Source organism: Psittacula echo, assembly GCF_963264785.1.
Source record: "Psittacula echo genome assembly, chromosome: 2".
In the NCBI taxonomy this organism is placed as follows: Eukaryota; Metazoa; Chordata; class Aves; order Psittaciformes; family Psittacidae; genus Psittacula; species Psittacula echo.
The window spans coordinates 59950799-59971491 of NC_137737.1; the positions used below are offsets into that span (position 1 = coordinate 59950799).

Genomic DNA, 20693 nt, shown 5'->3' on the forward strand with positions numbered 1-20693 from the left:
GGAGGAGGGGGTGCAGCCATGCTCAGGTTAGTTCCGTTTACTGGAGGTGTCCTCATACACGTTACAAAACATGATCCGGTACAAAAAGCGTCCCCTGTACAGAACAAAGCGTACAGCCGGGCTAAGGCCACCCGCGGCGGAGGCGAAGGGCTCCCCGGGGACCCCCCGGCCCTGCTCCGGCGGGGCCCGTGGCGCTGCCTCTACAATCACCAGGGTTCGGTTAACGGACATCATCGGCGTTGATTGACACAAGGGCTGAGAGCGGAGGGGAAGGGTCCGGCCCTGGCTCTGCTGGTGCAGCAGCAGCCAGGCCCCTGTTGTGCAGCTGTGGGGGGAGCAGAGCTCCCAGCCTGCAGGGATGGAGCAACGCAGGGGTCCCCCACAGCTCTGCCAGCCTGCCTGGCTCCCCCAGGCCTGCAGGCAGGATGGGGGACAGGGGCTGCCTGCCCACTCCCAACCTGAGAAGAGCCTCCTCTGGCCCCGCAGCGGGAGGAGGAGGAAGGTGCTATTGCTGCAAACTGGGTGAAGGAGAAGCCAGGAAGGGCAGCCAGGAGGAGGACTGAGTGCCCAAGGGGCTGGGTGGAGCGAGGGCTGGCACTCTCCTGCCGTAATAAATAAATATATACAGCATATAAATAAATAGGGCAGGGGCAGGCTGGGGCCTCTAAGGCACATGGAGGCCAAGCCAAGTGCCCAGGCGAGGTCAGACCCAGGACCCGCTACTGCTGGGATTGGTGCTGGGGCTCACCACTACCCAGGCTGTTCTCTGTGTGGGGCTGGCTGGGAACACTGCCCTGCTCCTGCCCCACTGCATGAAGGGCTGGGAACAGCTGGACCCTGCTCAGATGGAGCTGGACCCAGCTCAGCACAGCTACCACAAGGCAACAGGTCCTGAGACTCCCCTGCACCCGCCACTGTTGCTCGGTCTCCCCAACCAGTGGAGCCACCCCACTGCTCCTCATCCCCATTCTAAGCAGGGTGCCAAGAGCGTCCCCAAGCCCGTCTGTGGCCCCAGGACTGTTGTGCATGTGCGGAGCCCGCATGAGAGATGCTGGAGTGGGGCAAAGAGGGGGGCTCAGGCCCTGCAGGCCATTCAGTGGGTGACAGAGCGGTTCACAAAGTGAGATGCCAACAGAGGCAGGGGCAGTGTGATGGAGCTGGTGTCCCTGTCCCCTCAGCTGCCCACCTCTCCCCTCCAGCCAGGCTTCGGCCCATCCTCAGTCCAGTTTCTCCAGTACTGAGGGGACATAGACCAGGCTGAGCTCGCTCCCAAAGTTGCAGACGATGGCGGCGTTCTCCAGCACCAGGATCTGTCGTGCCGGCTGCGACTCGTTGCTCTTCCCCAGGTAGACGGTCTGGAGCAGGTCACCATAGCCAATGTCCCAGAAGGAGACGCAGCCCTGGCCACCCGTCACCAGCAGGTTGTCAGAGATGACACCCAGGCTGGCACCACAGCCTATCTCCTGCATGGAACGAGAGCACATCAGTGCACTGAGCCCAGTGAAGCTACCCAACAGGGCAGGAATTCCCCTGCAAGGGCAGGCAGCAGCCTGTGGCCAGCCTATGCCACCGCTGGGAAGAGGCTGTGGAGCCACCAGGGGTTGTGGTTTCATGGGGTCCATGCAAGTGCAGGAGCACCTTTAACCTTTCCCTGGCCACCAACCTGCTGGATTGAATAGAGCTTGATTCCTGAGCTGCGGTCCCAGATGCTGATGACATCGTCCAAGCCGCTGCTGATGACGCAGGATGTTGTGCAGGTGAGAGACGTGACGTCCCCTCGATGAGCATACATGTGGCTGACCTTGCTCCCTGTCAGCACGTCCCACAAGCAGATGGCACCATCCTGGCCACCGCTCGCCAGCACCATCGTCTGCAAGGAGACAGCAGAGCCAGGTCAGGAAGCTTGGAGGAAGACAGTGACCTCTGCAGCACAGCCCAGGACTTTACTGTGCCACAGACATAGGAAGGGGCTGAGCACACAGGCCAGTTCTGCATAGAAGCACTTGCTAAACACCAGCGTGGGTACAGTGGAAACAGGGCTTTCCTGCTCCAAACAGGGCAGGGAGGCAAAATCATGTCCAGGGAGCAGGGCTGCTGCGCTAGCAGTGAGCTGTGTGGGAATCAAAGAATCCTAGAATGGTTTGGTTGGAGAGACCTTAAAGTTCACTCAGTTCCAGCCCCCTGCCATGGGCAGGGACACCTTCCACTAGACCAGGTTGCTCCAAGCCCCATCCAACCTGGCCTTGAACACTGCCAGGGATGGGGCAGCCACAGCTTCTCTGGGCAACCTGTGCCAGGGCCTCAGCACCCTCACAGGGAAGAACTTCTTCCTCAGATCTCATCTCAATCTCCCCTCAGTCAGTTTAAAGCCATTCCCCCTTGTCCTGTCCCTACAGGCCCTTGTCAAAAGCTCCTCTCCAGCTTTCTTGTCAGCCCCTGGAAGCTGCTCTAAGGTCTCCCTGGAGCCTTCTCTTCTCCAGGCTTGTAAGTCACAAGGTGAGCACACAGTCACAGTGGTCAGCAATGTCTCTGCATCCTTGGAGAAGCACACATCAACTTCCTCAGATGCAAACCAGGAGAGGGGTTCCTCTGACTGAAGCAGTGGCTCAGCAGCCAGATGTAAAGGCTGCTCTGCACCTTACCTGGTCGATGTACACGGCTGTGATGGCTCCCGAGTGACCCTGCAGTGTGAACAAACAGCACGAGTCCTCCAGCCGAAACACCTGCATGGTGGAGGAGGCAGAGGTAAGTGTCCATAGCGCAGCCATGTCCCAGAGCCACACTGCTAATGAAGCAGCCAATCCCACTTTATCCTCCTTACTGCTGTCCCCCTCTCTCAGCAGAGCCAGAGCCTGTCAGCAATTAGGGACAGTGAGGAAGTGGCAGGGAGCAATGGGGCAATGCCTGTTGGGAAGTGACATGGGCGGCTGAAGGGGACAGCTGCGCTGGAAGGGACGAGAAGACAGGGGGTACCCCAGAACCCAGACCTGGCTACTCCTGAAGTCACCCAGCCTTAAGGCAAGAGAATCTCTTGCTCTGCTTGGGCAGGCAGCTCACACAGGGCTCTGTCTTTTCACCCTCTTGGAGGGTATCCAGGCAGACGGATACAACACAGGAACTTCAGGAATGCACTAGACTAGGCTCCAACCACCCCACCCCAAATGCTCACCTATCTCTTTCTTGCACACACACATCAGCTCCGGCCCCTGCCCAACACAGGGGAAGAGCTCATGTCCCACACTGGCAATGGGATGGAAAAGCACGCGCGCTCCTCCAGTTACAGGGCAAAGCCTTACCCTCAGAGTGTGGTCCTGGCTCCCAGTGACCAGCCGCCCTGCTGCAGCCTTCAGCGCCGTGATTGGCTTCTGGTGGGCACAGGACACGGTGTGGGTGAGCTGACACAGGATGATGTCGCTGCTGCTGAACACCGGCGAGGACGGGATGCTGCTTCTGCTTGGGGCTCCTGTGGTGAGACACGCAGGAAGTCCTCGCTGCAGCATGTGCAGCCTTACGCTCCAAGAGTAAGAGCACCCAGGCTCAACAAGGCTTTGAGCAACCTGGTCTAGTGGAAGGTTCCCATGCCCATGGCACAGACTTGGAACTGGATGAGCTTTGAGGTCCCTTCCAACCCAAACTATTCCCAGATTCTATTCTATGATTTTATGACTGGAATTTAAACCTGGTTCTCCTCCAAGGAGCTGCACACTCAGCACTCTGGCTGGCACCAACTGAAGCTATGGCTGCCCAGGAAAAACTGAAGTGGGGGTCTCCAACAGGGTCCTCAGCAGCAGAACTCAGCTCTGAAGAGCAGCGGCCTCTACACTATCAGTCTCTGCAAGACTGAGGTCCCTGAAGCCCAAGAGTTCTGCAATTCCCTGGTCATAGAAAGAACATAGAACATAGGGCACAAGGCTCTCCACGCTCCACAGGGAAAAGTAATTTCCACAGGCAGTCCTTTCCTGCAGAGCCTGCTCTACTTCCACATCTACAGCTTGCTGGGCCCAGGACATCCCTCCAGGAATGCAGCCACTCTCCCAGGGTTTCTCTTCCCTCCAGGTGCCTCCAAAACCAAAGCAGCCACTACCCTGAAAACCGGTTACACCAAGTTTTGTGTGTGGTGCTTTTGTGTGTGGGGCTACATGGTGTACAAGATGTGGGAGGTGAAGGCGATACAGCAAATACACCTTGCTGAAGGAGAGGTGAGGAATGGGAGAGGAAAGAGGTATGGGTCAGAGCTGACCCTGGAACGCATGTCTCAGCCTCCAGAGCTGTGCACTGGAGAAAACCCACACTTGAGGCACTCTCCCTATACAGGGAACTCCCAAAGTATCCCTGTGCTCTCCACAGCATCTGGCTCAGCATCCTGCAGCAGCATAGGGTGTTTTGGAGCAGAGTGTGAAAGCTGAAGTTGGTGTGAGGTGAGGAAGAGTCAGGTACCAGGAGGCAAGAGGAGAGGAAGAGGCTCAGAGAGCTCACATGTGCACAGCACGCTTGGGCACTCGCTTACCTCGGAACTGCAGGTGGTTCAAGGATGTGTGTGTGTCTAGCGAAAAGAAGTCTAAAGAGCCATTCAACCGGGCAGCGACGATTCTGAGGGAGAAATGCAAGCATGTGAGGAGAGACCCTTCCCCTCTCCGACAGTGAAAGGAGCCTGGAGACCAGACACCAAGGCAGAGCACCAACCACGCAGACTTCCCCCTTGAGGATTCCCTTCCTGACTGCAAGGAAGAGGGCTTGGAAATGATATTAAGCTCAGACTGCAGAAGGAACTGGCAGATGGCACTGCCTCTTAAAAGCACGCAGAAACAAGTGACCCAAAGGTTCAGCACCCAGCCCTGAATTATTCTGCATATTCAGCTATGACAAAGACTGAGTACCTGTATGGAGAAGTGGCTGCTGGAACAGAGCTGGACCCAGGAAAGTGTGCTCCACCAGGCCCAGCTTGAGATTGATGCGTGGAAAGGAAGTGACTTCTTCCGTGAGGGTGGTGAGGCCCTGGCACAGGTTGCCCAGAGAAGCTGTGGCTGCCCCATCCGTGGCAGTGTTCAAGGCCAGCTTGGACGGGGCTTGGAGCAACCTGGTCTAGTGGAAGGTGTCCCTGCCCATGGCAAGGGGTTGGAAGTGGATGAGCTTTAAGGTCCCTTCCAACCCATACTACTCTGTGATTCCTTGACTTCCCAGCTGAGCCTCTACCAGCTGGAGCTGTTCGAGCTCTCGTGCCAGGAGGCTCAGAGCCAGGATCCTGCCTTACACCATGCATTCTCCTCTTGCAGGAGATGACTGAGCACACCACAATTACCTGTTGTTCAGAAAGACGAGTGCTGTGATGCCAGATTGACCTTCATCATTACTGCTGCGGAGGGTGCCCTCGATAGCATCCCAGACCTGGAAGGAGAAGAGGTTACTGCTGCAATCCTGGCCAGGAGAGCATCATATATCAAGGAGGTGTGATCCACCTAACAGCCACACACATCCCCCCAGTTCCCTTAACTGTTTGATTTTAATGAAGGAGCCTGCACACAGCTCCCTTTTGGCACTAGTAATTACAACACGGGGCTCCTGCAACACAAGGGATGTACAATCACACCATCCTCTTCTTCCTTCCGGTGCTACTTCCACCAAATTGTAACTAATACTTCAAAACCTGCACACCTTTCTTACTGGGGTCACCACAAATGCTACTAAACATACGCCCTGTGGCAGCACTGGCTCTGGCTGCATGCCCCCTCATCCCCATCTCCACAACACTCCTCCCTGCTCCTGCTGAATCCCATATCTGCCCTGTTCTGAGCATGAAGCAATCTTGTGATGTGGGCTGGAGACAAGATTTGGCAGCAAAATTCAGTCAGTCTTGAGGGAGCTGCTCGGGAGAAGGTACCTGAGCTCAAAAAGACAAAGAAACACAATAGTGTCCTGTCTGTGTCTGGTGGGAAGGACTAGAGACAGGTTAAAAATCATTGACAGATTTATGTCAAAATGTATTTGTTTAAAACACCCCAAACCTCACCATTTATTCTGAAGGAGAAATTCTAACTTGATTTCCAAAAATGAAGATTGAGCTAATTCTGGAAGTTTCTCATTGGAGGAGATTTGAATTTCTGATCAAAATTTGCTTCAAAACCTGTATCATTCCTACATAATTCCTAGCCATTTTACCTTATATCATGACTGACCAGCCACATCGCTTACAGACATGGCAAGCTCTAGAGCTCTCTAGAGCACCAGTGCTGCAGCAAGCCTTGCTCCTCACCTCCAGCTTCCCATTACTCCGGCCGGCCACAATCAGATTCCCTTGCAGGTCCAGGCTCCAGACAGAGCTCTCCAGGTCTCCTCCCCAGGAAGGAAGCGGTGAGGCTTTGTCAAATCCCGTAAAAGACTCGTCCCCCAGGCTCCTCCTGCGGGTGCTGCAGCCTCCCTCCTCGCTCCCGCAGCCCAGGGAGCGGGCTCTGCTGCTCCCCGTGCAGAATCCAGCCTGTCCGTGCGGGGCTGAGGGGCCCGTGAAGCTCATGGAATTAGAGGAGCCGTGTTCTTCATACGCTTTACCCACCAGGCTGCTGAAGTCATATCCGGTCTCCTTCTGGCGACTGCCCACCGCACGGAGCCGCGTCTCGGACTCGGCCACCTTCACCTGCTCGGAGAAGTTGGTGTCGATGAGAGACGTGAGGTCTGGCTGGTCACAGAAGAGTGGTGGCTGCGGAGGGCTGAGCATCCTTTTGAGCTGGTGACTGCTCTCAAAAGAGTCGTCCAGACCATTCTTGCCATCGGGACTGTGATCCCAGCTTTCCTGGTAGTCAAAGATGCCACTGCTGTCTCGTCGCAACCTAAAACACAGTATTAAGCATCCAGCCCTCCTGCCTCTGCTGCTGGAGAAGGCTGGTTTCTCACACAGGGGTTTGTGTCAGCTGCTGAGCAGCGTGACCCCACTCACCTTGGTTTGGGAATAACAGTGAGGCAGTCACCAGTCTGAGCATCCCACACACGGATCTGGCCCACCAGGCAGCAGCTGACGAGCAGCATCCCATCACTAGCCAGACATTCGATGTCCTGGGAAGGAAGAGCAAGCACAGGTGAGGCCATTGCACCACTGAGGCCTCCGGATCCTGACAACCACCTTCCATGTGGCTGAGGAATTATACAGATGATAAATTATGTCTAAACTCTGTGGGTGGCTGAGAAACCCAAGGGTACGCTGAGAACATGAGTAGATCTTCGCCCTGAGTCTAGATGTGCTCTAGACTGCTGCAAATCAAACCAATTCTGTCTGTCTCCCCTTTCCCTGACAAAGTACAGCCCAAAGAGACTGGAGAATCAGGAAAGAGGTGCAGCTGCTCTGGAAAACACCATACAGCATTTCAAACTCTATCTGACCAGCTGTCTGAATTCTTTGTTTCATCTCTGAGTAGAAAGAAACATCTTTCCCCTCAAGAAAACAGAGTTAACTGAGCAGCAGCACACTCCCATGCAAGCACATGGATGCTTTTAGCAATGGAAACAATATTTAACAGCTCAAACCTATGCACTAACTTCTGGGAAGCAGGAAGAAAGGATCCAATAGGCATCAAATATCAGGAAACTAGAGGTAGCCCAGCGAAGTGGGCTGGATCAGCCCAGCTGACAAGAGCCAAAAGAAAAGGTAGTAACAGCAATTGCAAAAGGTTCGGACCAAGTCCCAGGAAGAAATGGAGAAGTGCTGCAGGAAACTTCAGGCTACAATATCCTGAAATATATATGTAGCATCTGGCTGGGTGTCGGCCTCCACTGCTGTGTTGTGCTAAGGCTGCAAAGCAGCTCTGTCCTTTGTGGGGTCTGTTGTTTAAATAATAACCCAAGAAAAGAGAAGATGCGCGGCACAAGTCAGTAAAATGCCCTTCTTGTGAGGACCACTCCCATCCTCACGTGGACCTACCATGAGGTGACCCCTGAGCACCAGGGGAACAATCTCTGTCTCCGGTGGGGAGTAGCCGTAATCATCACAGGGCAGGTCCCCCCTCTTCCTCCGGCTGTGCGAGATCCCGTTCTGCCCGTAGTTCTTGGGGCAGAACACCTTGTACAGGCAGAAGAGCAGGAGCACCAGGATAATGCCCGAGGCCAGACCCAGAGCAGCCACCCTGGTGGGAGAGACAAAGCGACACAGAAACAAAGAGAAGGTGAGAGAAAAGATCCAATTACTAGTCCACAGAGAGACTTTGAAAAATACCATGAAAGTATCACACATGCTCCTGGTCCATAGTGATTTGTGGAAAATGAAAGTGTTTTTTTAATGGGAAAACAACCATTTCCACAAGATTTCAGATTTCTCAAGAAGAAAAGTACACAGCAATAAGACTTTAAGAAGATGGGAATCAGGGTAATACACAGCCAGATCGCCAATTTGGACAGCAAGCTGTGAGTCCGTCCTCTCCGTAGGAAAGGAAGGTCCCTGGGCTGGCGCGGAGTTCTACAAGGCCAAGTGCAAGGTCCTGCACACCGATGAGGGCAATCCCAAGCACAAACACAGGCTGGGGGAGACTGGATTGAGAGCAGCCCTGAGGAGAAGGACTTGGCGGTGCTGGTCCATGAGAAGCTCCCCATGATCCAGCAATGTGCGCTTGCAGCCCAGAAACCAACCGTGTTCTGGGCTGCATCACCAGCAGCGTGACCAGCAGGTCGAGGGAGGGGATTCTTCCCCTCTGCTCCACTCTGGTGTCCTGCTGCAGTCCTGCATCCAGCTCTGGGGTAACAACATAAGAGGGACTTTTGACAAGGGCAGGTAGGGACAGACCAAGGGGAATGGCTTTAACCTGACAGAGGGGAGATTGAGATGAGATCTGAGGAAGAAGTTCTTCCCTGTGAGGGTGGTGAGGCCCTGGCACAGGTTGCCCAGAGAAGCTGTGGCTGCCCCATCCCTGGCAGTGTTCAAGGTCAGGTTGGACACAGGGGCTTGGAGCAACCTGGTCTAGTGGAAGGTGTCCCTGCCTGTGGCAGGGGGTTGGAACTGGGTGAGCTCTAAGGTCCCTTCCAACCTGGGGTTCTAGGATTCTATGACTTACTTGTAAAGAGTGACATCCTGGTGCCCTTGCAGCTTGGATGAGGCTTGGTCAGGCTGAGCTTGAGCATCCAGCTTTCCGCTGCTTGAAGACAAGAAGGGGTGGTAGCGGTTTGCCTCCTGGGGATGCCGCACTTCCAAGGCCTCTTGTGGGTTGAGATACAGTGTGACAGGGATTGCTGGAAGGATGCTGATGTACCTGAAGGAACAGAAAGATCAGAACAGCTTAGGAACAACAAACACAAAACCCCACAAACATCCTAATAGGTGACATAGATCATCTCCCTCGCCAGCAGCCAAGGTATCAGCATGCACTTTCAGAGCAGTGGTTTTAGGTATTCTAAACTAAAGACCTCCTTTGGTATCTTTTTCTCTGAAGATATTTCCTAGGTCTTAACCCTTAACTTCATGGGAGAGGTTAAGAGCCACCAGTAGAATGAACTACTGATGTGATGAAATGTATCACACAGATTGAAGCAGGGATGTAGCCATCTGGTCCAGTTTCCTGTAGGTCAGAATTTCTCACCAAGAAGTATCCTCAGCTCAGATGTCTCTGTTCCTCACATGCATCATCCCCATCATTCACAGATGACTACCTATTGTTTTACAAAATTCTAACCATCACCTCCAGGGTAAAGGAAGACAACAGGCAGGTTGAACCACTACCAGCTCTTCTTATCTTCAATACATCCAAGGGCACAGAGAAAAACACAACCCTTATTCTCAGACAGACAGCCCTGGAGTTTGGTACCTCTGCACCACACAGGAGGGCCTTTACTCTTCTGGAGTAAGTCACATGCAACACGAATTATCTAACTCGGAAGGATAAAGGACAGATGAAAGAAGAACGCTTGGGGTCAAGTCCACAATTCAAAGTGCTGCGGCGCTCGATGCCAGCCCACTTGCCTTTTGGCCAGAGTGATGTTGTAGTAGCTGAAGAGGGATGGCCAGTGTCGGAAGGAAAGTTTCCTCCAAATCTCCTCATCCTCTGCTCCCCAGGTAACCTCTGCTTCAGCTCCAAGCTCTGTCTGTCCATTCCCTTTGCCCTCTGGTCCTTGGGCCCAAGTGTGCTGGTTTGTTTCCAGCCTGCTGAGGGACTCCAGCCCTGACTTCTGCTCACGCTGCTGTGTCTGGTTTTCCAACAGCTGTATTGAGTCCGATGGGAAGACTGAGAGATCAATCTTGGGGGCCCCAGCAGGCAGGACCTCTCCAGGAACAGGCATCGGAGGCAGACCTGCCTCACCCAAAGGACTTTGTTCGGTGACCTGTGACGTGAGGTAGGTGCGTAGACCAGCAGGATCCGTGTAAACCAGGATTCCAATCCAGATCACCGTCCCAGCCTACAGACAATGAGCAGAGACAAGCCCATTAGTTCATGGCCCTCACGCTCCACCTCCAGGCACCTCACCAGTTCTCTGAGCTGATCAACAGCTGATTCCAGCCCACGGTACACCCTGCACTTAAGAATCTTACTCTCAGCAGACACTTACCCTCTAAGAGGATTAGTGATTGCACAAGGGGTAATGGGTTTAAACTTAAACAGGGGAAGTTCAGGTTAGATATAAGGAAGAAGTTCTTTACTGTGAGGGTGGTGAGGCACTGGAATGGGTTGCCCAGAGAAGCAGTAAATGCTCCATCCTTAGCAATGGTCAAGGCCAGGTTGGACAGAGCCTTGGGTGACATGGTCTCGTGTGAGGTGTCCCTGCCCATGGCAGGGGGTTGGAACTGGATGAGCTTTAGGTCCTTTCCAACCCAAACCAATCTATGATTCTATGATTGGGAGAGGTTGCACAGCACACACAAAACTGAGCATTACTTTTCCGTGAGCCATTCAACTCAACCTGATGGCAGGAATCCCATTTGTCCCACATAAATGAACAGCAGGGAGGAGACTCCTCACTGGTGCTGGGACCAGCACCTCTGCCACCTGCAAATTGGGCTGGAAAGGCTTAATTCAGGTTCTGGGTCATGAACTCTGCCAGACCTACTGCAGCAGCCTTGCTTCACAGGCTGATGTGTTAGTTGAACTTAAACTGCCAGCAGTGTTAGCTGACAGTAACAGACTAGACCGGCTTGTGGAGCTGAGGAGTATGCAAATTCTTCCACTTCCATTATAGACATCCAGAACAGGGACAGAGGGGGCAAGCAGGGGCAGTAACTGGTGTAACCACTGCAGTTACACCTGCACAAGGAAAAGCCTCAGCCTGTCACGTAGCAAAATACCTCCATGTCTTTAGTCCTCATTACCTGCAGGAACTAAAACCATGGTTTCTGCTCTGTAGAAGTCTTCCCTCTCTGCTCATAAGGTCCTTACAAACCTGCTTATATAAAAGCAGATTTTTGTCTCAAAGCAAATATCAGAAAATTACCCACTACCATCATACAAACAGCAGAGCCCTGGAGCTGATGCATGCACAGTGATGTGTACATCTTGAATTGGATTTACCACAGGGCAGCATAAGTCTTGCAGTGGAACAAGGATGCATGAGAATGTTGGCCTTTTCCCCCCCGCCCCAAAGGCCTATTTGGTTCAGATTAGTGTGCAGGAAGGGACAACAGCTAACAAACCCCACACTGCTTACCATGATGAGCCTCTGGGCCAGCCGGGTCCTGGCGAAGAAGTAAATGACGCGCAGCCTCTTTGGCAGGCGCAGGTTCCTGAAGGAGGACGGCTGCAGGGTGATGGTGTGGGGGGTGGCAGGCCGCATCGCCGGCTGCCGCTCGTAGCGCTGAGAGCGGCTGACAGGCTTCGCTGGGGGCAGACAGGCTTCTGCTGGCAACCGCTTGTTGAGGTCAGCGAGCTGCAGAGAGAAGAGCAAATGTGGGAGAGACACAGTAAGGACACCCCTTGAGATAAATGTGTGCACAGGCCTACGTCTGACACAAGGTCCCCACTTTCTCCCTCAGGACAATCTGTCCCAGCTTCTCTCCAGCATATAATGTCTTCTTCAAGCAGCCATCGTCATCTGCCACCATGCCTGCTTCCAGCCCACTTCACTGAATCACAGAATCCCAGAATGGTTTGCGTTAGAAGCGACCTTAAAGCTCATCCAGTTCCAACCCCCTGCCACAGGCAGGGACACCTTCCACTAGGCCAGGTTGCTCCAAGCCCCGTCCAACCTGGCCTTGAACACTGCCAGGGATGGGGCAGCCACAGCTTCTCATTTGTCCTATCCCTAACCTCTAAGGTTTCCCCAGAGCCTTCTCTTCTCCAGGCTGAACAAGCCCAGCTCTCTCAGCCTGTCTCCATAGCATTGCTGCTCCAGCCCTTTGGGCATTTTTGTGGCCTCCTCTGGCTTCGCTACAACAGCTCCAGCTCCTTCTTATGTTGGAGCCCCAGAGCTGGATGCAGGACTGCAGGGGGGTCTCACAAGAACAAAGTAGAGGGGGAGAATCCCGTCCCTCTACCTGCTGGTCATGCTGCTGGGGATGCAGCCCAGGACACGCCTGGTTTGTTTACCTCAAATCTGCAAGTTTATTTACCTGAGGGTATTTTGTTCCCTCAGGTGTCCTGCCCCCAATCCCTGTACATATCTAACCAGCAAGTATTGCCTCAGAAGTTTTACAGCTTGGTCTTTTCTGTTTAGTGTGAAAAATCACAGGCTGTGCTTCCTTTATCCTTCTCCAACAGCAGAGAAGAAAAACCCAAGGCAAACCCCCATGTTCTTGGCCCTTCCTTACCTCCATACGGCGAATGTCAATGGACAGCACAGTAGTGAAGAAAAACATCTGCAGAAAGAAGTCAGACACCAGGCCAACCACAGCAAAGAGGCAGAACTCCTGCAGACAGGACACACAGATTAGCTATGGCGACAACAATAAGTATTCCAACTTCAAAAAAAGGGAAAATCGGCAGACTCTTGCCCAGAGTGCAGGCCTGGGCGTATTTTACTGACAAATTCTATAATCCATAACTTGCAATAGTTGAGAGTTTCATGCTAGGAAAGTCTGTGTGAAAACTCAAGAGTGTATTTACTCGGACTCACATGCGTTGCTCTTCGTAGCCATAAAACATCACAGCACCATAAGAAAAACCAGCAGAGGATGTTTTCCGGGTTCACAAACCCATGGCAGGGCTGCAGCCAGAGCTCTCGGCCTCCAGCAGTGCGTTTCCTGCCTCTTACCAATAAACCTCTGCCCTGATTTAAAATTCCTCTGGGAACACAGGTTGCCCAGGAACCGGATCAATCTCTCTCCAACCGCAGACAGACCATGGAAGTCACTGTACACCTGTGTACTTGTTTGTAGCCATTCTCCAGGGCCCCAACTAAAAAAATTCTGCTTAAATCACACTTTTGGCTAATGTCCGTTTGATGGGCAAATTTCACCCCTATGCCTCTGGAAAAGAAGTCCCATACCCACCTTCAGAGTTCTCTAAATAACATAAGATGGGAAAAAGTCAGTGCTTCCTAAACTTTCTGTAATGCTCCGCTTTCCCCAGCAGGTGTCACTGCAGAAACAATCACAGACTCTTAGAATCACAGACTGGTTTGGGTTGGAAGCAACCTTAAAGCTCACCCAGTTCCAACCCCCTGCCATGGGCAGGGACACCTTCCACCAGACCAGGTTGCTCCAAGCCCCATCCAACCTGGCCTTGAACACTGCCAGGGATGGGGCAGCCACAGCTTCTCTGGGCAACCTGTGCCAGGGCCTCACCACCCTCACAGGGAAGAACTTCTTCCTCAGATCACATCTCCATCTCCCCTCTGTCAGTTTAAAGCCATTCCCCCTTGTCCTGTCCCTACCTGCCCTTGTCAAAAGCCCCTCTCCAGCTTTCTCGTCAGCCCCTTTAGGCACTGGAAGCTGCTCTGAGGTCTCCCTGGAGCCTTCTCTTCTCCAGGCTGAACAAGCCCAGCTCTCTCAGCCTGTCTCCATGGCAGAGGTGCTCCAGCCCTCAGAGCATCTTTGTGGCCTCCTCTGGACTCACTCCCAATAGCTCCACATCCTTCTTATGTTGGTGGTCATGAAAAGCTTCTCATGAACCAACACCCTCAGGTCCTTCTCCTCAGGGCTGCTCTCAACCCAGTCTCCCTCAGCCAGTATTTGTGCTTAGAACTGCACTGATCCGGGTGTAGGACCTTGCACTTGGCCTTGTAAACTTCATGAGGTTTGCACTGTCCCACCTCTCAAAATAAGGATTAAAAGATTCTGTCCAGCAGCAGAAGTGCAGTCAGCTCCCAGGTCCCTCTGTAAAACAAATGCACGCTCTTACCCTAATCGCTGTTAGTGCCACTACACTCAAAACCTCACAGCAACATAGAATAAAATATTTTGAGAACCATCTTGTTTCCCTTGAAGGTACAAATTCCTGTTGGGACCCAAAAAAGACCTCGTAAAAATGGGGAGATCAAGAGCTGAACGTAAGTGGGAGTAAAAATGCTTGGGCCAAGCAAAAGATTAAAGAATCTGGCCTCCACTTGCAGGACAGAGCTGGCAGACACCCACTGCTGTTCACTGCCTGCGCTGGTGCCCCCCAGGGGTGGCATTCACACTGCCTGCAGACCAAGCCAGGCCACATCCAGCTAAGGAGAAGGAGAGAAGCCGCAGAGATTGATTTCTTTTGTTCTCTTTCTTCATATGTCCATCCCAGTATCTTCCTGGAGGCCAACATCAGTCCAGTGAAATTAACAACGGTAGCATGACAGGCTACCTAAAACCTTCAAACAAACCTTGAAGCCTCCCCATCCTGTCCGAACTGTTCTTGAAACATAAGCAATCAACAGATACATCTGACACAGGGTTTTGAAAGCACAAGGCTGAAAACTCAACCCAGATTTCTCTCTGGGAGAAAACCAGAAGGAAAGCAACATCCATCTGGATTTCACCCAGACCTTGGCAAACACAGGCTCCCCCAGTGGCAGGCCCTGCATAGAGAGAGATTAATTCTGTTAATGCTTCCACTTACTCCACACAGAATTAGGCACCTAAAGCTGCTAGCCCTGGAAATCTACAATCTTCTTACACTTGAATACTGCAAACCCTATGGCAAAACCCAAAGTTATTTCAGCGGGTGCAGAATTGGCTGTTGGTGTCTGAACTTCAGAAGAAGGTAGCTAATAAGAGATGGAAAGCACAGGATGAGGGCCATCAACAGCGACACAGTGCCAGGAGAAGAGGGGTCTCTGCACACATGCAATGCGAGGCAAGAGCATTTCGTTGCTGCTCACAGTTACAAGGGAAGGCGTCCCTTCCCCTGGCAGGGGGTTGGAACTGGATGAGCTTTAAGGTTTCTTCCAACCCAGACCATGCTGTGATTCTGTGAATTAAGTGGATGCACAATTCTCACCTGAAGCCAAACTATTTTAGGACAAGGACAGCCATGGCAAACATAGAAAATTCCTTTCTGCTACATGAGTTGCACTGCAGTAACTGAGGAAAGTAAGACCCATTACAGCCCTTGGGGCAGGCAAGAGCCTTCAGCAGAGAAATGCCTCCCTCTTTTGTCATTCCCAACACCAGAGAGCACCTGCACGACCCCAGCACCTCATAGCCTGGAGCAAAGGTCCCTGTTGGATTTACACAGCCTGGCTCTCTTCCTGCCAGATTTCCTTGGACTCTGCAACGTGACTACAGCACGTTATCTGCACAGTGTCCTTCACTCTCAAGGACCAAGATAAGGGGCTTGTACCAGCCTTCAGCAGAGCAGCTGTCAGTCTTTTAACAGAGAGCAACCCTGCCAGATTCTTCCTCTGGAGAAAGCAAGCATCCAAGGAAAGACAAGATCATGGGGAGAGCAGAGACTGGATGAGCAAACGGTAGATTTAGATTAGACACTAGGAAGAAGTTCTTCCCTGTGAGGGTGGTGAGGCCCTGGCACAGGTTGCTCAGAGAAGCTGTGGCTGCCCCATCCCTGGCAGTGTTCAAGGCCAGGTTGGACGGGGCTTGGAGCAACCTGGTCTAGTGGAAGGGGTCCCTGCCTGTGGCAGGGGGTTGGAACTAGATGGGCTTTAAGGTCCCTTCAATCCAAACCCTGTGACTCTATTCTATTTCATCACGTGTCAAAACACTGTAATAGGCAGGAGTACTTTAATAGAGATAACACAGGGGTGGGGGCATTGTGTCACTGCTTCCCACAGTTCTACTGACCCCATCACCTGGCTCTGCCCTGTCCCTTTGATCACAACTCCTCTATCTCCTGTCACCAGTGCACTGTGCAAGCTCCTCCGCAGCAGAGAGCAACACGAGATGTGACCTGTCCCGGCGGTGTCCCCGTGGCACGGCTGCTGGCACTACACTCGCTCCACAGACACCGTCAGGTTTCACTTTCTGAGGTCAAGCAGCACAGTCATGAAACAAGAGGCCAAAAGATGCTGACACAGCACATAAATGAGCCCAATTTAGACCCAAAGGATGGATCGTGTCAGCGTCTGAGCTGAGCAGTCTCTGCAATCAGCTTCAAATACAAACAAAATCTGGCCGAAATAGATAGCCAGCTGTACCCTGGGGATTTCCACTACAACTTCTCTTTTGCTGTCCTCCTGGGATACTGAGAGAGCAGCTCAGGAACTGCCAAGTTCAACTTGGAATGCTCCAGTCCAACCTGAATGTTTTATCCTCTTAGATTATCCTAGGCTTTAATCTGCAGGCTCTACTGGGGAGTCCCTGATGTTAAAACGAGGATACACACAACTCACCCCTCTCATGAAGACCACCTACATGGTGGCCAGCGACAACCTAGTGAGGGCCCAGAGTAGCCTCCAGCTTATGCAGACACGGGGTGCTCCTGCCTTTGCTTGCTGACTGCACCTTCTAGGAATTTCCAGAGAGAACGGGCTGACAGCTCCCTGAAGTCTGGATGCAGAGGTGCTACAGCACTAGTGATGAGGATTTGTCTAGGCAGCACTGCTGTTCAGGTGCCTCACCAGGAGCAAGCCCTGTGTGGTCAAGGATCAGAAATCAAACGGCATCAGGCTCCTGATACAACTCAGCAAGCACAGTCCTAAAAAGGTGTCCTGGGTTCAGCAGTAGCAGTCATTTTTTCTCCTTCTTAGTAGCTGTTGCAGCACTGTGTTTTTGACTTTTGGCCTGGGAACAGAGCTGATAACACAGATGTTTAGACTGACCAAGGACTTTGTGAGTCTCATGCTCTTCCAGGGAGGAGGAGGGGCCGGGAGGAAGCAGGGACAGGACACCTGACCCAAACTGGCCAAAGAGGTATTCCATACCACAGCACGTCATGCCCGGGGATGTAACTGGGAGCTACCCAGAAGGGCACGTCCTCTTTTCGGTCGGGCTCTCTTTTCTGGCGAGCGGTATCATATTCTCTTCCCTTGTTATTTCCCTTATCATTATTATTATTGGTGGTAGCAGTAGTGATTTGTGTTATACCTTAGTTACTGGACTGTTCTTATCTCAACCTGTGGGAGTTACATTTTTTCAATTCTCCTCCCCATCCCTCTGGGGAGTAGTGGGGGGAAGTAGACTGCGTGGTTCTAATTTACAGCCGGGGCTTAAACCACGACAAAAGGGAGCTGTGCAGCAGAGAAAGCAACACACTGCGAGGCAGAAGACCTGGATGCTATTTTCAGTGCAACACAGACCAAATGACATGACCCCTGACAGACCATTCTACCTTGAGGTTTCAATTTACCCACCCATGAAACAGAGACGGTGGTATCAGTGATTGCAAAAACCCATAGATTTATCAGTCTGGCGAAAGAGCCCCAGGCAGGCTGCCCACCCTAATTCTCAAAGCAGGTATTTTGCAGTAGGGTTTTGGTTTTTCCTTACGTCCACTTATAAGGTGCAGCTCATGTGTCTGGGTCACCAGCAACTGGAGCATATCAGAATGCTGGTGTGTGATCACTAGTGACTGTTGAGCCAAGCAGCTGCTGAGCAGAGTGAGTGGCTTGGTAGACAGGAATATGTGTGTCCCTGAGCTACAGAGATGGAGGAGTTGGCAAACAGACGGCCCAGGGGCTCCAGGCCAACTGTCAGAGGGACTGTGGGCAACTGAGAGACTCAGTTGTGCACGTGTGTATGTGCGCACGCATGTCTGTGTAAGGCAACCAGGGAGAGAAGGATCCAGGGCCAGCTACTGAATGAACTGAATGTGTAAGCCCAGCTACTGGAAGGATGCAAGGGCAGTTGCTGGACAAAAGGCTGGCTCCCGGAGAGAGCCAAGGGGAGCCACATTCTATAGATGTATGGATTTCCCACTAACAGCCTCTTAATCCAGTCAGGCAGAGAGGGAAGCAGAATATGACATACTGTGCTCCTGCAGCACCTTCAAGCCTCAGTCACAGAATCACAGAATGGTTTGGGTTTGAAGGACATTCAAAGCTCACCCAGTTCCAACCCCCTGCCATGCCCTTCCACCAGATCAGGTTGCTCCAAGCCCCATCCAACCTGGCCTTGAACACTGCCAGGGATGGGGCAGCCACAGCTTCTCTGGGCAACCTGTGCCAGGGCCTCACCAGCCTCACAGGGAAGAACTTCTTCCTCACATCTCATCTCAATCTCCCCTCTGTCAGTTTAAAGCCATTCCCCCTTGTCCTGTTCCTACCTGCCCTTGTCAAAAGCCCCTCTCCAGCTTTCTTGTCAGCCCCTTTAGGCACTGGAAGCTGCTCTGAGGTCTCCCTGGAGCCTTCTCTTCTCCAGGCTGAACAAGCCCAGCTCTCAGCCTGTATCCACAGCAGAGGTGCTCCAGCCCTCGAAGCATCTTTGTGGCCTCCTCTGGACTTGCTCCAACAGCTCCACAAAACAACGCAAACTGAGACCAATCAATCACACTCACCTGGATGGCGGGGACAAGGGTGAAATACCCAATCAAGATGATCCCAAGCTCTGTTGCCATGTTCTTCATAATTGACCAGCTCTCATTGCTCAAACCTGGAGAAAGAACACCAAAGACAGGTAAAAGGAGACTGTTCACTAATGGACAGACATAAGCATAGCAAAAAGGAACCGAATTTCCTTTCTTCAAAATTAGGTACCTACAGACAATAGGCAAAAAGGCACTTTCAGACTAAAACTCCCCTGACCAATTTTGAATATCGAGGTCAAAGAATTAGACTGCAGACTCCCAATATCTTTATTAGTGGGATTATTTTGTCCCCGCTATAGAAAATAGATGTGAACAGGCTGGAGAGGGTACAGAGAAGAGCTACAAAGATGATCCAAGGACTGAGAAACTATGCTTTTTCAGCATAAAAAAGGCGGAGAGAGCTGGGCTTGTTCAGCCTATGGAAAAGAAGGCTCAGGGGAGACCTCATCACCATGTTCCAGTATTTAAAGGGTGGCCATGAAGAACATGGGAGACTCCCTTTTTACAGGGAGGGAGTTCCATGCAAAAGACAAGGGGCAGTGGGCACACTGGGGAGATTCCAGTTGGACTCAAGAGGAAAATTTTTCACACTGGGAACAATCAGCCACTGGAACAATCTCCCCAGGGAAGTGGTGACTTCCCAGTGTTGGACACTGTCAAAATTCGGCTGGACAGGGCGCTGGGCCATGCCTTGCCTAGAAAGGTTGGGCCAAGGTGATCCTTGAGGTCCCTTCCAACCTGGGATTCTAGGATTCTGTGATCAGCATTAACTAAAGGGAGCTCAGGATGACTCTCAGCTCACAAAACTCTCCTGATTTAAGCAGTTAGAGGGTTCTGCACAGGGCAGTACAGGGATTCAGAAGTATAAAGGACTGAGGTTTTGAGTCCTGTTTTTGATCTAGGATACAAACCATTTGTGGTTTTAAAACTAGGTAGATTTTTTCTGGGCATCCCTCTAGAATCTCTCTTCCTTGATGTTTACAAACATCTCTTAAGTTTGCAAAGTCCCTTCAGCCATGGTTTGAGCACACTCAAATCCTTATGCAGGTACAGAGTGTATATATATTAGGGAAGATAGATTTATCACAGACTCAGCAGAACTTCTTATGACCTGTGGACTGCCCTTAACAATATTCATGTCACAAGAGGTCAAAGTGCCAAATATCTACACCAGGAGATACAGTCCTCCCTTATTAACGCTTTTTAAACTTGTTCAGCCAATGCTTCAGTCAACAATCTTTAAAAGCAGTGCTCATAATTACAGGTTTCTATTAGTTCTTGGAATTAACAGTACAAAAGATTACAAATACAATTGACATTCAACACACAGAGTCCTCGTTTCCTCCATAAATCAGAATTAATACCATTCCCCATCTCCCAGTCCTTGGTTATCCGTATTTTCTCTCTCTTTAACAGTTTTCCAGAGCAGAGCCGGCTGCATACCTTGGGCAATGCGTAGCTTCACTTCCAGGTCAACAGGCGTAGAGACAACTGACTTGGTGAGCACCAACACATTCTCTAGGCCAATCACTACAACCAGGTATGGAAATATCTCTCTAGAGGGAACAGAACCAGAACTGAGAATGAGATCCTGGGTTGAAAAGACAGGAAGAATGCAAGTTAAGCAGCAAACACACATCCCAAAGCCAAGGTCAGGAAACGCTATCCAGTGCTCTTAGCCAAATCCCTTTAGATAAAATATTACTCTATGATGAGGTAAGAGTTCTGTATTTCATCTGCTTTGGGCAGACATTAATGTTTTTGCAATGCTGCATCATTTGCTGGAAAATGGCCATTGTAGACCACCACTAAATTAGTTTTTAATGCTTCCCAGGGTTGGGACAGTGCCCTCGAAAAGTCTCTCCAGCACCTAGTGAAAAGAGGTGCAAATCAAAAAGAAGG

At 51.7% G+C, this 20693-nt stretch overlaps 1 protein-coding gene and 1 long non-coding RNA gene across 5 annotated transcripts in view; one reads left to right on the plus strand and one right to left on the minus strand.

The window, feature by feature from the left end:
• Positions 1-22: 22 nt before the first annotated feature.
• SCAP (SREBF chaperone) overlaps positions 23-20693 on the minus strand; it is a 65805-nt gene continuing 45134 nt past the window's right edge. For 3 of the 4 annotated variants that reach the window (XM_080611988.1, XM_080611989.1, XM_080611987.1), the window contains exons 9-23: positions 20235-20347; positions 18762-18856; positions 12707-12805; positions 11608-11826; positions 9932-10365; positions 9030-9224; positions 7907-8108; positions 6929-7044; positions 6251-6821; positions 5300-5385; positions 4508-4590; positions 3297-3463; positions 2643-2723; positions 1664-1870; positions 23-1463 (exon numbers count right to left, since the gene is read on the minus strand). In XM_080611988.1, coding sequence (XP_080468114.1) covers positions 1218-1463; positions 1664-1870; positions 2643-2723; positions 3297-3463; positions 4508-4590; positions 5300-5385; positions 6251-6821; positions 6929-7044; positions 7907-8108; positions 9030-9224; positions 9932-10365; positions 11608-11826; positions 12707-12805; positions 18762-18856; positions 20235-20347 — 2914 coding nt within the window. In that variant the 3' untranslated portion in view covers positions 23-1217. Of the gene's footprint in view, positions 1464-1663; positions 1871-2642; positions 2724-3296; positions 3464-4507; positions 4591-4680; positions 5099-5299; positions 5386-6250; positions 6822-6928; positions 7045-7906; positions 8109-9029; positions 9225-9931; positions 10366-11607; positions 11827-12706; positions 12806-18761; positions 18857-20234; positions 20348-20693 lie in introns of those variants that run through there. The other variant, XM_080611990.1, reaches the window with a different exon arrangement.
• On the plus strand, positions 9899-12726 carry LOC308218212. The gene is made up of 3 exons (XR_013956325.1): positions 9899-10024; positions 10171-10302; positions 12657-12726. It is a non-coding gene; the product is annotated as an uncharacterized lncRNA (long non-coding RNA).